At 41.8% G+C, this 15807-nt stretch overlaps 1 protein-coding gene and 1 long non-coding RNA gene across 4 annotated transcripts in view; one reads left to right on the top strand and one right to left on the bottom strand.

The window, feature by feature from the left end:
• LOC107195018 overlaps positions 1-14708 on the top strand; it is a 34251-nt gene extending 19543 nt beyond the window's left edge. Inside the window, exon 3 of the long non-coding RNA XR_001516353.1 lies at positions 14650-14708. This is a non-coding gene — a long non-coding RNA (uncharacterized LOC107195018). The remainder of the gene's footprint in view (positions 1-14649) is intronic.
• Positions 1-15807, bottom strand: part of LOC107195017 (sodium/calcium exchanger 1) — a 124102-nt gene that overhangs the window by 2117 nt on the left and 106178 nt on the right. For all 3 annotated transcript variants that reach the window (XM_015584766.1, XM_015584765.1, XM_015584764.1), the window contains exons 6-7: positions 14656-14814; positions 2232-2403 (exon numbers count right to left, since the gene is read on the bottom strand). In XM_015584766.1, the coding sequence (XP_015440252.1) occupies positions 2232-2403; positions 14656-14814 (331 nt within the window). The remainder of the gene's footprint in view (positions 1-2231; positions 2404-14655; positions 14815-15807) is intronic.

The following is a 15807-nucleotide window of genomic DNA, read 5'->3' on the forward strand; positions in this document are numbered from 1 at the left end:
CAGCTAGACGATCTTACGTTTGATTCTCTGTTCGTCGATCACCCTCATGGCAACGAATCTTCTTTGTTTTACCTGGACGGCTGAATAACTACCATTATACAGGGTGTCCCAAAATAGCGATCAAATTCGACTTCCAGAAATGTAGGGTTCTTGGGAGTAGAAGATATTTAGGGACACCCTGTATAGGAGGATATGTTTAGAGGATAATGAGACTGATTCTATAGGAATAGTGATTAGCAACTCAGCTAGAAGTCAATATTATCGTCTTCAAAATAGTTCTCTTGGGAAACCATATACTATTAAGGTGCGTATCCATTTGTTGCATAACCTTGTATTGTATCACTCAATGGTACATTTTCATACGCTACGATTGCAACGCTTGGATACACACCTTTAGTGTTAATTTGTAGTTCACTTGTTACTATTTTACATTTCTTGACAACCAGTCTTGTTACTGTTTAAACACACCTCGTATATAGTTCCTATTCCCTCGAACTATAATCCACGATTTATTCTAGAAGTAAAACGGACTCGGTTCACACGGCTGATCGGCTCTTTTCTAAAGCAGCTGTCCTGTATGTCCCGATATTGGACGAAATATCGATAGGGCATATTACGCCCAGGAAAATATTCCTGTCGATACGTCCGCGGGGGGGATAACAGTTTTCCAAGCCAGGTGACACTGTCATCGGCGCCGATCACGTTTCGGCCTATAAATCGACAAGCAAAAATCGTCGCCAGTTTCTGTCGCAGATCGCGGGCCAAATTTCTTCCAAGCACTTCCATATTATGGAGATCGTAGACAGGAAATGACAGGGCCGGTTATCGGGCTCCACCTGATATTGTTTCGTTTCCGCCTTGTCGCGCCTTATCCGATCCCTGTCTCGTCGATGCATTGTGGCGCAGATGAGTATCTCGTTGCCTCGAGTCTCCGCCGTAATGTTTCCTACTATCTCGTAAAAGGACTCCGAACGTTCGCGAGATTCGTTTCTATGGAGTGGGGAGTCGTTGGATCTTTCTTCGTGGATGTTAATGTTCAGACGAACGATACGCCATGTGCCTTTTATATGGATGTTTAACACTTTGACTGCCACACGTCGTTCAAATATGGGAGGACTGAGATTCAAGAAAAACTTGAGATTCTGATCAAGATAGATACCTATATCGTAATTCAAACGGACGGAGAGTTAGTGATCTATCTTATATTTTGGAAGAAGCTGTACAAGATCGAGAAATGAGGGTAACATCGGTACCGTTTAGGCGCCAGAAGCTGTAAGGAATGTTAAGGTTCAGTTTAGGATAGATACAGGGTGATTCAAAGGGGTGGAGACTTAGTGGTCTATGATATATTTTGGAAGAAGCTGTACAAGATCGAGAAGTGAGGGTAAAATCGGTACTGCTTAGGCGCCCGAAGTTATAAGGCAAATTAAGGTTCAGTTTAAGATAGATACAGGGTGATTCAAAGGGGTGGAGACTTAGTTGTCTATCATATATTTTGGAAGAAGCTGTACAAGATCGAGAAGTGAGGGTAAAATCGGTACTGCTTAGGCGCCAGAAGCTGTAAGGAAAGTTAAGGTTCAGTTTAGGATAGATACAGGGTGATTCAAAGAGGTGGAGACTTAGTGGTCTATGATATATTTTGGAAGAAGCTGTACAAGATCGAGAAGTGAGGGTAAAATTGGTACTGCTTAGGCGCCAGAAGATACAAGGAAAATTAAGGTTCAGTTTAGGATAGATACAGGGTGATTCAAAGAGGTGGAGACTTAGTGGTCTATGATATATTTTGGAAGAAGCTGTACAAGATCGAGAAGTGAGGGTAAAATCGGTACTGTTTAGGCGCCAGAAGCTATAAGGAAAGTTAAGGTTCAGTTCAAGATGGATACAGGGTGATTCAAAGGGGTGGAGACTTAGTGGTCTATGATATATTTTGGAAGAAGCTGTACAAGATCGAGAAGTGAGGGTAAAATCGGTACTGCTTAGGCGCCAGAAGATACAAGGAAAATTAAGGTTCAGTTTAAAATAGATACAGCGTGATTCAAAGGGGCGGAGACTTAGTGGTCTATGATATATTTTGGAAGAAGCTGTACAAGATCGAGAAGTGAGGGTAAAATCGGTACTGCTTAGGCGCCAGAAGATACAAGGAAAATTAAGGTTCAGTTTAAAATAGATACAGGGTGATTCAAAGGGGCGGAGACTTGGGATCGAAAAGTGAGGGTAAAATCGGTACTGACTTGCCGGGCTCCACTTCGAATTTTTCGCCGTGACAGGCATGGTAAACGGCTGCGATGCTCCACGCGATGCCGATCCCCAGGAAGACGTTCACCGCGTTACTTCCGGTCACGTTCCCGACACTCGCGTCGGCGTACTTGTCCTGGCAGGCGGCCACCTTGCTCGCAAACGTATCTGCAATGAAATCACACCCTCAGAGATTTTCTTTCCGCGTACGTTCCACCCTTAAATCTAGAGCATCTTCTGTAATGTAAGAAAGTTTATTTTACTACCACATTTGACCTTGCATGACCTTCAATGATAGCTCGCATGAACTCGTCTCAACACCGGCTATCACATCGCGATAAAAAAAAACATAGCATTCCATTAAAAAAAATAGAGATGACCTTGAAATCTCCTGTATACCTTCACTCACGCTTAAAATGTTTGTGTCACAATATGCCTCCCTCTATACCGTGTAACTTTTGTATATAACATTTTTTAATATTATTACAAATAACGGCAATATACAAAGTGGACATAGTTATTCGTTTATCCCCGCGTTTAAGGCAGGGTCTACTAGATAGCCTTACCGACGAGTCCACTAATAGGCCCAGATCGGCACCAGATCGTCGCCAAACGTGTTAACGGAAACGTAGTCGCGACATTCAAAGGAAATCATCGTAACAAGGGACCTCGAAATGCCCAATAACGATGCACAATTAATGTAATCGCCGTATTACTGTTAAGCGAGACTCCGTCAATAGAATATTCTCTCGTTGTACGTTACCTCGATTCCCAATTAAGTGCCATCTCGTTCTCCCATTCGAACCGTTCGAAGCTCCAACGTACTATTCCAGGAGCAAGGAATATCGCGGTCCGTCCTCGTTACGCGTCGCTGTGTACGGGTACGTTCAAGATAGTCGACGTACATACATACAACGGGAGAATACTATACCGCAGGTTACGCGACGCGTCCCACCAGTAGTATATATCCGGTAGCTGAGATTCAACGAGAGCACTAAAGCCTGCGGCGCGCCGCGATTTGTGGCAACACCTTGCCATACCTCGGACACGTCGTCCGTACCAGTTTGCAGTTTACGTGGCTCGCTGCGTTTACCCGAGCATACATAAAGCCTGGTTCAACGGCGTCGTCCTCACGGAATAATAACAGGCACACACTGAATCTGGTAACGAACGTGCGTGCATAATCCAGGTAACGTAAATTCGTTAGATGACTGATCAAACGGTCGGTTCGTCAACGGTTCTCGCGACAGGGTCAAATTTCGGGGCAATGGATCTCGAAGTCTTTAATGAAGGGGGGATTCAGGAGCCCTTTCTTGGGGGGTAGTAGTCCAGAATAAAAATTTAGCAGGTTAAATGGTGAAAACAAATTTCTTCTGTCTTCCAAAAAATGTATATCGACTTATTATTAACCATGGAAGGTTTGTTTCATATATTATTGTCCTCCTTGGACTCTTTCGTATCATTTATCACAGTCAAAAATAGAGAAAAAAGTTTCCTTAAAATTCGGACTTTCATGAAAATGTTGAGAACACTGCTGAGTGAAGTCTTGGGGGGAGGCGATCGCCCTTATGGTCATGGGCGTAGCCAGGGGACAGGGAGGGGGCCACTTGCCCCCCCCCCCTGGACGAAAAAAAGTGGGTTTTGCAATACTTTAGAAGACAAAAATTGGACTTTGCCTCCCCTTCACGGAGGAAAAAAATTACATTGCTTACCCCTGGCTACGCCCATGCCTATGGTCCTCCTTTAGATCGGCCACTGACTCGAGAGAAGACATCATCGGTCGCGAAACAACGATCCCGGAAGTTTAGTGGACCATTCTGAGGGACGCGAATTCAGGGAAACAATCGTCGTATTTCCAAGCGGTGGAGCCAGGCGATATAAATTGCGAGCGGCGCGAACCAACTTTCAGATTTACGAAAGAAACTTCCCTGGGAGTCTGGCTCCGATATCCTTTGGAACTTTTAAAACGTCGCCGAGGCTCTTTGCCTCGACCGGGCGACTTCGGCTAATGTTGCTCTTTCCGTTCCCTTACTTTTGTACTTTGTCATCGTCTCTCAAGCCGCGTGGTTCTGCAATCGATAAGGAATTTTTCGTAAGCGAAACCGTTACCGTTTAATCCCGATCCTGTTCCTCCATATTTAATTTAATTTAATTTAATTTAATTTATTGCCATTAACGGGATATTGCGCCATCACCGCGTTCCTTACGAGGAGTTCTTGTTATTGGCCATTACGGCAATCAGAACGGCCTGTGCGTATGCACGCAGCTGTCGCGAATGGCCCGACGCGGGAACATTCATTCGTGTGTATCTACAGGGTGTCCCAAAATAGCGTCGACTCCCGGAAATGAGGGGTTCCTGGGATGATTTGAAACAACTTTTTCCTTAGCGAAAATGTTATCCGAGGCTTTGTTAACGAGATATTAACGAAATACCTCACGACCAGTTATCCTACAGCTCTGAGCGAGCAGTTATCGAGACTTTATTACACGTGTTGCCAGTTGCACAGACGGCGTTTGTTTTTTCTCGAATAAATTTGTGAATTAACGTTCAGAGTCACGGAAATTGATAGCTGAGATAGAGAAATCCTGCTCCACGTTCGAAGGAGTTCTCGATGCGACGCCACACTAACGAGTAATTCATTTCACCGGAGCCGGCACGTACGTTGTTTCTTTGTTAATTGAAGGTACAATGGCCCAGGCGGTATGACGCCGTGCATCCTGAAACTTTAATTTAATCGCGTTGGGTACGGTTCGCGCTGTGGTACAATGGGAGAACTGGATTATCGAGGTAATTTGCATATTCCGTGACTTGAAGAGCCGCTATCGGTACCATCGTTCTTTCTCTTTCTCTGTACATGGTTATAAAAATTCATGAAAATATCACCGGATGTTCTAGCCGTTCGTGCACTAGGTGACACTTGACGGCCGTTTACCATTCTGCGTTTACCACCACCTCTGACCTTTAATTGGAATTTCCCTTCGTTTTTTTTTGTTCCGAAGCTGCGATAAGAACGTTAATTTTCGTGTGCACCGTTCGATAAACTATTACGTTCTTATCCTTTGAAATACATTGAGCTGAAGATAAAATCGAATGGACCTTTGGATGGACGGTGTCTGGATCTACTTTGACCCAGGATTTCAGAAACTCTATGAACAATGTTAGTTTATAGAAATTAATTAACCCTATTACTTTACTTTAAAACTATTTAAAATATTTACAAAAAAATTGTTTGTGTTAACACGTTGACTGCCACAGTGAAAAAAGTCGTTCGTAGCCAGACACACTTTATTTCGTTAAGAATTTTTTTGTACGGCCAACTGTCAAGCAATGATCCAGATATTGTCACCATAGTTGAACACAACTTTTTCGAATAATACATAATGAAAAGCAACAGTAACTCTTTTTAATCTTCAAAAATATCCGTCTCATACCGGTTAATTACACCTCCAAGGCCGAAATAAAATATTCGAATGAAAATTTCTATTATTGAATTCTTTTATATAGAATTTATTTTATATAGACTTTTTCTTAGAATTTTTTTCTTTTACATAGACTTTTATTAGAATTCTATTATTTCTTCTATAGAATTCATTATCGAGAAAGTCGAAAGTTTTCACGGTCCCGCGCGGATATTGACTCGACGGCCGTTCGAATCAATCGCACGGTTGTTTCCCCGTTCCCGCGGACCGTTCGTGATTCGATATCGGTGAAATTTGTATAATTCCGCGGCTCGAGCATTATTTAAGGAACCATTGGCTTTCCCGGCGTCGCTTTTACGATCGCCGCGGCGGAAACTTCCGCAACCGGCACACGGATCTCATAAATATTTATGCTGGTTCGGTAGCTACCGTACCCGCGGCGGCCCGTTCGAGCCAAGATTCAGAGCGGAAGTATCGCTTCTCTCTTCTCTGTGGCGGCCCGGCCGCAATCTTGAAATCAGAGGGAGAACCACCCCCTCTTATTGTCCCTGTTCCTTTCCGTGGGCCTTCGTCGTGATATACCCGCGACGGTGAAACATGTTCGGACCAACTCTTCTCGAGATTGTTACGACGAGACCATCCTCGTTCTTTGTCAGATCCATAAATTACGATTCGCGTAAGCGATTTCCGACTTATAAGCTCTACGATATTATCGGAAGTTCGAGAATTGGTTCCTTGCATCCTTCGGATGAAGTTCGACTTGAATGTTGCAATAACATTCACCAGGGTAATTCGATCCTCCCCTCTTGAGGAAATTTTTCTGCTTTCGGGACAAACGTTCGATCTGTCCGCGAACTGGGACTACACCAATATATATATGGACCACCTTGCTATATGGCCGCTCTTTATACGTCATTTAGCTGTAACGGCCTTTTTTAATTATTTAAGTATTTTTATAGGATATAAAAAGAAGAAAATGCTTTATGAACTAAAAAGTATATTATTTTATGAAAAATTGGAACAGATCCAATTGAATATGTATGGGGTTTGTATCAAAATAATTGATTAGTGCGACACCGAACGTTTTTTTCCAACAACGGGGGCTCTCCTTCTGGAATCAATTAAAACAATGTAACAGGAACTAAGCAGAGGCTCGATTTCGTGCAAAAAACAAATTTACGAGGGACTGAAAATTTTCGTGCCTTGCCATGAACGCTCCGAAGTGGACCCAAGTATGTTGCACTTATCGAGACTTATTGTAGTTAGACCCGGACACGTTGAACTGTATAAACGCACAGTTATTTCAATTTTCTACATTGTCATCATATCCTACGGTTAATTATTTTTGATTAAGCAGTGTATTATATATTTTCTTAAAATGGAAAATATTGATGAAAATTAATAAGCATTGATAGAATTAATATTTATCTGCACATATATGAATGTACACGTCAGTTTGCGCGAATTATGTTTGAACGTGTAAACGGGCCTTAAGAGGCATCTTAATATTCGCCAAGAGTCTGGACTAATGGAAATGCGAAAGTCTTGTACGCCCCCCTTCCACTTCCGTCGAAGACGGACGATTGATCGAATCGTTCGCGAACCGGAATATAATCCATATAAAATTGGATAGCTCTGTTTTTGGAGGCTTACCGTCCAAGATTTTACGGATTCATTTTGGTAATGGGGCGGCCGGCGGCCTCGACCGGGGACACCTAATAAAAGTTGTCGAAACCCTGACGTACGGCGGATATTATTTCTCGACAGCTTTTAATAACCCGTTATCGTGCCTTGACGCCCCAATTACGTCGCAATCGGGCGAAACGACATTTTGGGAGGATCAAATCAATCAAAAGTGAGATAACAAAAAATCCTTTGAATTTATTGTATCATTTCTATTTTACAAATAATAGAAAACAAGTTTATTTTGTGTTTAATTCAAATAATTTAAAAAGAGCAAATAATTTGACATAAGAGAATGAATAATGCATGATAGAATTGGAGAATATTTAAGAAACTATTTGAATAAATATTCGATCGAATAAGAAAATGAAAAATTATCTCATTTGTAATCCAAATAATGGAACAATCCAAAGATAAGTCATCTGTTCAATTAAATTAACACATGACTATTTCCAATAACATTTAGCCAGACGATGTAATACATACAATATTATCTAAACCGTTTAAGTGCCACCGCGTTGCGCAGCACTACAAACGGTTAACAATTATTTTTGAAATATTTTATTTGGATAATACCCAAGCCTGGATGAAATGAACCGGAAAGCGGAATTAAACGGGGAGCCAAATCTCTTCGGATTTTCCGGAACAGCTCTCTTAAACATTTTACGAATGTACCCAGCGGACGGGGGACACTTATCGTCCCCTATAAATCTAGCCGCGGTTAATTACGTTACTTTCGTACGGTAGTAAACGCGAAGGTAGCCAGAATCACGGGCGGTAAAAGGAAGGAAAACTCCGGCAATAAAAGATTCTCCCCTGTACGAACAACTAGGCGGATCGCAAAGTGTTATTTATTTTCTTCGCGGATTTCTTTCTGCCCCTCCACCATTTCTAAACACCGTTTACGAGACCGTCGATATTGCCCTCGGTATTTTCTACCCCCAAAACGTGCCCGAACCCTTATTCCAGCCTTCGCCACCGTTATATTGACTGTGCTACTAGCAAGAATCGGAAAATATTTTTTTTTTTTTAGAACAAACGCAGCGACGAAATTACGTGTGGAGGTGGTTTCGAAACTTCTTGATCCTTCTTGTAATGGTTCGAACCGAATGATTGTGTAATGGAGGCTTGCTGTGTCGGCTCTTATGAAATTTATTGCCGCCCCGGGGGGATAAACAGAGGCTTCTCTTTACGACGGATTTCAGATGGGTTTAAACTTTGGGAATTGCTGAGGATCTAGGGATTTTGGAATTATATCGTTCGCTATGGCGATTCGAATAATTTCTGCTTTGGATGCAGGCTTGTTAGGGTTGATTGACATTTTTAGGATGGATCTTTGGATCTTCGAATCATACCACTTGCTGTATCGATTCGAATTGCTTCTTTTAGGGGTGTAAACTTTTCATGGCTGCTAGACATTTTTAGGACGATGAATCGTTGGGTTATACCACTTGCTACATCGATTCAAGTAATTTCTTTTACGTTTGGAAGACCTATCTTCGAATCATACCACTTGCTATATCGACTCAAATAACTTCTTCCACGAGTGAAATGTTTTCACGACTGCTAGACATTTTTAGGATGATGAATCGTTGGGTTATACCACTTGCTACATCGATTCCATTAATTTCTTTTACGTTTGGAAGACCTATCTTCGAATCATATGACTTGCTATATCAATTCGAGTAACTTTTTCTATTGGCACAGACTTGTGAGGGCTGATGGACATTTCTAGGCAGAAGAATCTTGGGGTTTTCGAATTATATAATTTGCTATATTAATTCGAGTAACTTCTTTTATGGGTGTAGACTTGTGAGGGCTGATGGACATTTTTAGGAACTCGAATCTTGGGGTCTTCGAATTATACTACTTGCTATATCGATTCGAATAGCTTCTTTTATGGGTGCAGGCATGTCAGGGTTGACGGATATTCTTAGGAAGACAATATTGAACCCGCTCAGTTTGCGCATCGGCACGGATGCAGAGGGGGAGGGTCACGATCCAGCCTCCTGGTACGAGCATTGTTCGAGCGTACAAAGGCCAGGAGTAATAAATTATCACCCAGCCGCGCATATTACCAGCCACCTTATATACTGGCCTCGAAAATCCAGCTGGAACGCGGAACTGGCAGGGGCGAAGCGGTGCGATTCGTTGATAAATTCACGCTGGTCATGTTAATCGTCCACGGCGGCCTCGTAATTTGCATTAGCTCCAGCATTTCGGTTGGCTAGCTTCGGGTTATTAAAAAAAAATGACTCGGTTTCATTCATTATCCATGGAAGAATAACGATCCCGTGATAAGTGGTGTTTTACGATGACTCGTGTTTTTATCGTGTGTACCCTTCAGCGGGTTTTCATTTTAGGGGCTGTACTACTTCGGGTAGCGAGAGCTAATTTCACGTCGGTATATAGCAACTACGGTTAATATTAGATCATCCAATTAAATTGCAATGCAACTGGACGGGGCATATTTACAATGTACATTAATCGGCACTAATTTCCCGCAAGCGTGAAAATTGAAGATTCTGAATATTTTGGAGCATGGAAAATATACTCCAAATTAAGATGCAAGGAGAATCGTATGGTTTTGGTTATTTTTAGGTCGAGGAATGCCTAGATTATTCTTCTGGAAGTAGGCGCACTCGGCATATCCGTTGACTCTAACTACTAGCATTGTGTATCCTACATTTCTGACAATTCTGACGCGCGTAGAAAATATTCGAAGGATTCAAAATACGAGTAGTCATTGAAATTTACAGTTTCAGTTATGTTTAGTACGAAACATGGCTAAATTACCCACTTCTCAAGAAGCCATTCTTTGATGCAGTCGACGTATTCGTTGACTCTAACTACTAGCATTGTGTATCCTACATTCCTGACAATTCTGACGCGCGTAGAAAATATTCGAAGGATTCAAAATACCAATACTCATTGAAATTTACAGTTTCAGTTACGTTTAGTACGAAACATAGCTAAATTACCCACTTCTTGAGAAGCCATCCTTCGATGCAGTCGGCGTATTCGTTGACTCGAACTACTAGCATTGTGTATCCTACATTCCTGACAATTCTGACGCGCGTAGAAAATATTCGAAGGATTCAAAATACCAATACTCACTGAAATTTACAGATTCAGTTACGTTTAGTACGAAACATAGCTAAATTACCCACTTCTCGAGAAGCCATCCTTCGATGCAGTCAGCGTATTCGTTGACTCTAACTACTAGCATCAGGTCTTCCACGTTTACAGATCATTCTGACGCGTGTAAAAAGTATTCGAAGGGCTTAAAATACTCTGAAACTTATACTTTCAGCTGCCTTTAGCACGCAAAATAGCTAAATTACCCTCTTCTGGAAGAGTCATCCTTCGATGCGGTCAACAAATCCGTTGACTGTAACTACTAGCATCAGGTCTTCCACGTTTACAGATTATTCTGACGCGTGTAAAAACTATTCAAAGGGCTTAAAATACTCACTGGAACTTATACTTTCAGCTGCCTTTAGCACGCAAAATAGCTAAATTACCCTCTTCTGGAAGAGTCATCCTTCGATGCGGTCAACAAATCCGTTGACTGTAACTACTAGCGTCAGGTCTTCCACGTTTACAGATCATTCTGACGCGTGTAAAAACTATTCAAAGGGCTCAAAATACTCACTGGAACTTATACTTTCAGCTGCCTTTAGCACGCAAAATAGCCAAACCACCCCTTTCTGGAAGAGTCACTCTTCGATGAAGTCGAAATATCCGTTGACTCTAACTACTAGCATTCTGTCCCCCACGTTCCAGACAATTCTGACGCGCGCAGAACGTATCGTAACTGTAGTAAAACTATAAAAATAGTTGAAATATTCACATCCACACAGGCATACCTAACAGTTTCCCAATTCAGAATTAAAAGACATGGCCCGAGTCGAATTTCACACTCGCGCGAGAGCAAGTGCTTCCCACGTCGGTTTGTTTCCCCTGGTAAGACCGGGTGTCGCGCGGCAACGAATAGGAATCGTCCTGGAAACGCGTTCTCCCGTGAAAACCGCAGGCAGCCCGGCTGCGAGCGCGTTTATCACTGCTCTATATACGTTCCCGTATAACTCCGGTCAGACGCGTGCGAATATCCATTTTTTTTTTTCCTGGAACCATCCCTTTGATCTTCTTTTATATTCGCCCCATTTCTACAGGTAAATGTAGCGTACAAGCTCAAAGGTAGCGGACGTGGATTCAGCTTTGGAACTGCTCTCACACGACCTTTCCAACCTCGAGTAGGCCAGGAATCATCGCGCCCACAAAGGAGCAATTCATAGCCCACATAACAAAACGGTGTTCCACGTATGACCAGGTAAATATACCTGTCCGCATATTTTCTATAAAGTTTCTAAAAAAATCTCCAGTCTCGAGTAGCCAGATGAACAAACGGACCCACACCGCGATGGAAAAGGTCCTGAAGAGCTCGGGACCCGTTCCCAGGCTTGAAAAACGGTTGAAAGAGACCTGCTTATCGCGGCTTATTCTCCCCTATATTCCCTCCCTGCACAACAAACCCGATACTTGATTCTCTCAAAAGGGTCTCGGGGGTGAAAGAGCGTGCGCGCCGTCTTGACCGAGCCGCGGTTACAAATCTCCTCCTCTTTCAACATGAAACTACCGGAATAAACGGGTACGGAGGCGGGCTGAATGGAGCCCGGAAATTCTCGTTCGAGCACACCGGCCGAGCGGAGCTTAATGTAATAATGTTTAATTAAAAAATTCACGGGATTATACGAGTTTTACTCAATTCTGCTCAATCGTATCTACCGAGTCTTTCGTTCATTTCGGTGAACTCTGTGTGGGAGTAACTATGGTACTGTGTTTCATCTATACAGGGTGATCCATTTGAAGTGAAAGAGGTAATTATCTCGTGAAATATGATATTTTATATCGTATAAAAATGTTTCAGGTGAAGTTTACTTGGTCTCCAGAGGGATATCTTGTGGTGGATATAAATCTTATCTAGATGTACCTGTTTTCGAAATTTCAAGGTGACCTTGAATGGCAATAAGCGACCTTGAGTGACCTTGGAACACCAACTATTTTATAGATAGTTGGATTCACCATGGAACGGGCTATACGTCTATCCGAATCCATTCTGTTCCATTTGAAAAATTAAAGGTCACCTTAGAATCTCGAAGGCACGTTCATTTAGGTAAGATTCGTGACCATCACGAGATCTACTCCTTGAAACAAAGTAAGCTTTTCTTGAAATACACTTTTCCATAATAAATAGTTTAGGAGATAATTGCGTGTACCATTTCAAATGGATCACCCTGTGTACAGGATGAGCGACGCAGTATTTGATCGTGTCTGTTAGCTCGTTCATTAATCTAGAGCCAGATTCGGACCGATTCGAACCGTACTCGCACGATAGAGCGTCATAATACTCTGTTGGGATTGGTAGTTCGAGACAGTAAAGCTCTGTATAGCATCGTCGATACTGGGGTCAAGGATGAAATGCAAATCAAGGATAAAATATAGTATATCAGAAAAAGTGTTATTCCTCGTGATGGTCTTTGATATTTCGATCAATCTCGAGGCCGTGGTTCGTTCATATATCGAGTGGTACCGATCGTGGGCAAGTCCAATATTCGCGAAAGTTGAGCAGCTTAACCCTTTAACATCTAGTCTGACGTATACGTTGTATCTAGAAAATATTTCCAGGGGTTTTCTCATGAAAATACAGATGTGGTGCACGCATTGGTACAATTTTCGAATTAACTAATCGTGAGAAATAACATTTTCCCCGGAAGAGGTGTTTCGGTGTTAAAAGATTTTATGACCTTGAAATGACCTTCAACTCTAAAAGTTTTTAACTATAAAGAATGTAGTCTAGCAATTTTAAATTCACTTGTATAATTTGTTCCATCGTCTGATTCGTCTCTGGAAACAATTTAAATAACGTAAAAAATATTTCTCGTATGATCACAGATAGAGAAGGCATTTAGGCGGCCTGTTTAAAGCGGAACGACCTTATTTTGTCATTTTCCGTCTCGCTTGGATGTGACCTACCCACATCGTAAAATCGACGAATTAGCCTTAAGGGAAACACCGACAGCTTTTAGCCAATAGGAAAGATTCTCCCTCCAGCTAACTTCATCCCATCGTCACATCCAGTTAGAATCTTCAGTCGATAATCAACCATCGATCAGTCAACTTCTCTGCACAAAAACCACTTATCTTCGTTACTCTTGGTTATTTAATTTATTTTTTTAACAAATCGTTATTTCTCGTTTCACCAAGTATTTGTCCTCTTCGTCTTAAACATTCACATAAAGTCGATTCCGCCTGTGAAGTCGGGAAGTATCAAAGCAATCGCGTTAAGGACTCCGCGACGCAACACCTCCTTCCCCCTTTCGTGAAAGCGACTCGGCTGAAGAGGAAACCGTCTCGACTGAAGAGGAAACCGTCGAGGGAAACCGCGTGTCTCGACCGCAAGAGACGGAAAATTCCCAACAGTGTGACAGGATCTTCATGAAAGATTTATCGCCAGGGTCGAACGTATCCAGCCTATGTCGGTCCCTCGACTTCAGAACTGCCTCGAGGATAAGAAGCTTTGCAAAAAATAGCTGGAGTCTTCTTGGAAGTCGTTCGCAGATGATGAATGCACCGTCGAAAATGTTCACAGACATCCCCTTTTGTCGTGGTTTCTCGATCAAATTCCGAGAGCCTGGATTGACGATCTTATAGATCGTAAAACGTTCGAACGTACAATCTTTTCGTTCCTTTGGTCCTGGAGAAACTTCCTTTGGTCTAGGATCTCGTTTGAACCGAAGAAATCTTAAAAGCCTGGAACGGAAGATGCCGAGAAAGTATTTCTTCATTCTGTTGACTGGAAATATGTGCGGTTCGTTCAGTGGAAGTTGTGTATCCTCGTTGCTACAGAGACGGAACAATGTTCGAGGAATCAGGAAGCCGAGTTATTGACTTCTCTAAGCGTTTTCATCCGCGAAAACGGGTTTCCTTCGGATCCTCTTGATTCAACCGTAACTCATGCGATTCATCTTTTTTCTCGAGGAATCACGCAGCTCTGGGTGAATTGTGCCATTCAGGGTATGACGCGAGTTCCTTCCGCGAGATTTCCTGTCTTTCTCGGTTCTAACGATTTCTTTGCTGGAGCGAAACAGATCTATTTGATAGAGTAACAGTGTCTGCGAATTGAGATTTATTTGCTGAAGACGAATTTAGATTTTAACTTTTTGAAAAGAAGGTGTAGACGAAGCTTCGGGTATTGTTTAAGAATCGTGGTCTTTGCACATTTTCACGCATATAAAAATCTGCTTCTAGACTTACCAGGAATGCTGGTGCCAAGAGCAACGAATGCGACAGCGGTGACAGAATCCTTGATTCCTAGAGTGCACCCAAAGTAGGATGCCACGTCTCCTATTACCGCCGTTACCACACCGATCCCGAATATACTGACGACGAAGCACAGGTAACCGCCAGCGATATCTGAAACAATAATTCGACTTTAACAGATTGGCCAAATGGTTCTCAGAAATTCTGACAATAAATTATTAATCTGAAATTAATTATTATATCAAGGGTAATATAATGTAATTATAATTAATTATTATACCATTGAAAGTAAATTGTCAGGTGTAGCCAATAAATTTACACAATTGAAAGTAAATTACTTTACCAATGGTATAATAATTGACTTATAATTATTAATTTACTTAATTATTATACTATTGAAAGTAAATTGTTAGGTGTACCAATAAATTTACACCATTGAAAGTAAATTATTATACCAATGGTATAATAAGTACTTATAATTATTAATTTACTTAATTAATTATAATTATTATACCATTGAAAGTAAATTATTAGGTGTACCACTAACTTTGAACCGTTTCTTGGCGAAATGACTACTCCTATAGAATCCAATGATCTATAATATAGAATCTATGCTGTTTCGTTAATATTAATAATGCTTCTGCAATATTCGACGCTGTTCCTAGTCAGTGAAAGATCACAAACACAAGTTCTACTTTAAAATATATCGTCTCATAATCAAAGAACACTACTAGCTAACTTTGTTGGCACACTTAATAATTGTGCTCTTCAGAGTTCTCCAGAGTTCCATCTCTAATCTCGGTAGTCCACCATGGGTGAGACACGAATCGTGCGTAGCGGTAGACAGCAACTGTTTATCAGACATTAGCGAGAAAAGCAACAAAGCTGTTCGAGGCTGAACGTGTTTGTTCGTACAACAGGGCCTCCTCATCGCGCTGGTCCACGGTTAAAGCGTTAATTAAGCTCCCCCGCGTCGGTGCTGTATTTCTTTTTTTTTTTCCCCCCGTGGGGCCTCTTGTGTGTTTCGGTTAACTACGGCGCTTCAGAGGTAATTAACCCGCTCACAATTAATCTCTGTCTGCTTTTAAGGCCGGCCCGGTACACACGATGTTGAAATTGCGAATTATTAAACGCTAACAATATTGA

Source organism: Dufourea novaeangliae, unplaced genomic scaffold (genome assembly GCF_001272555.1).
Source record: "Dufourea novaeangliae isolate 0120121106 unplaced genomic scaffold, ASM127255v1 scaffold8, whole genome shotgun sequence".
NCBI lineage: Eukaryota > Metazoa > Arthropoda > Insecta > Hymenoptera > Halictidae > Dufourea > Dufourea novaeangliae.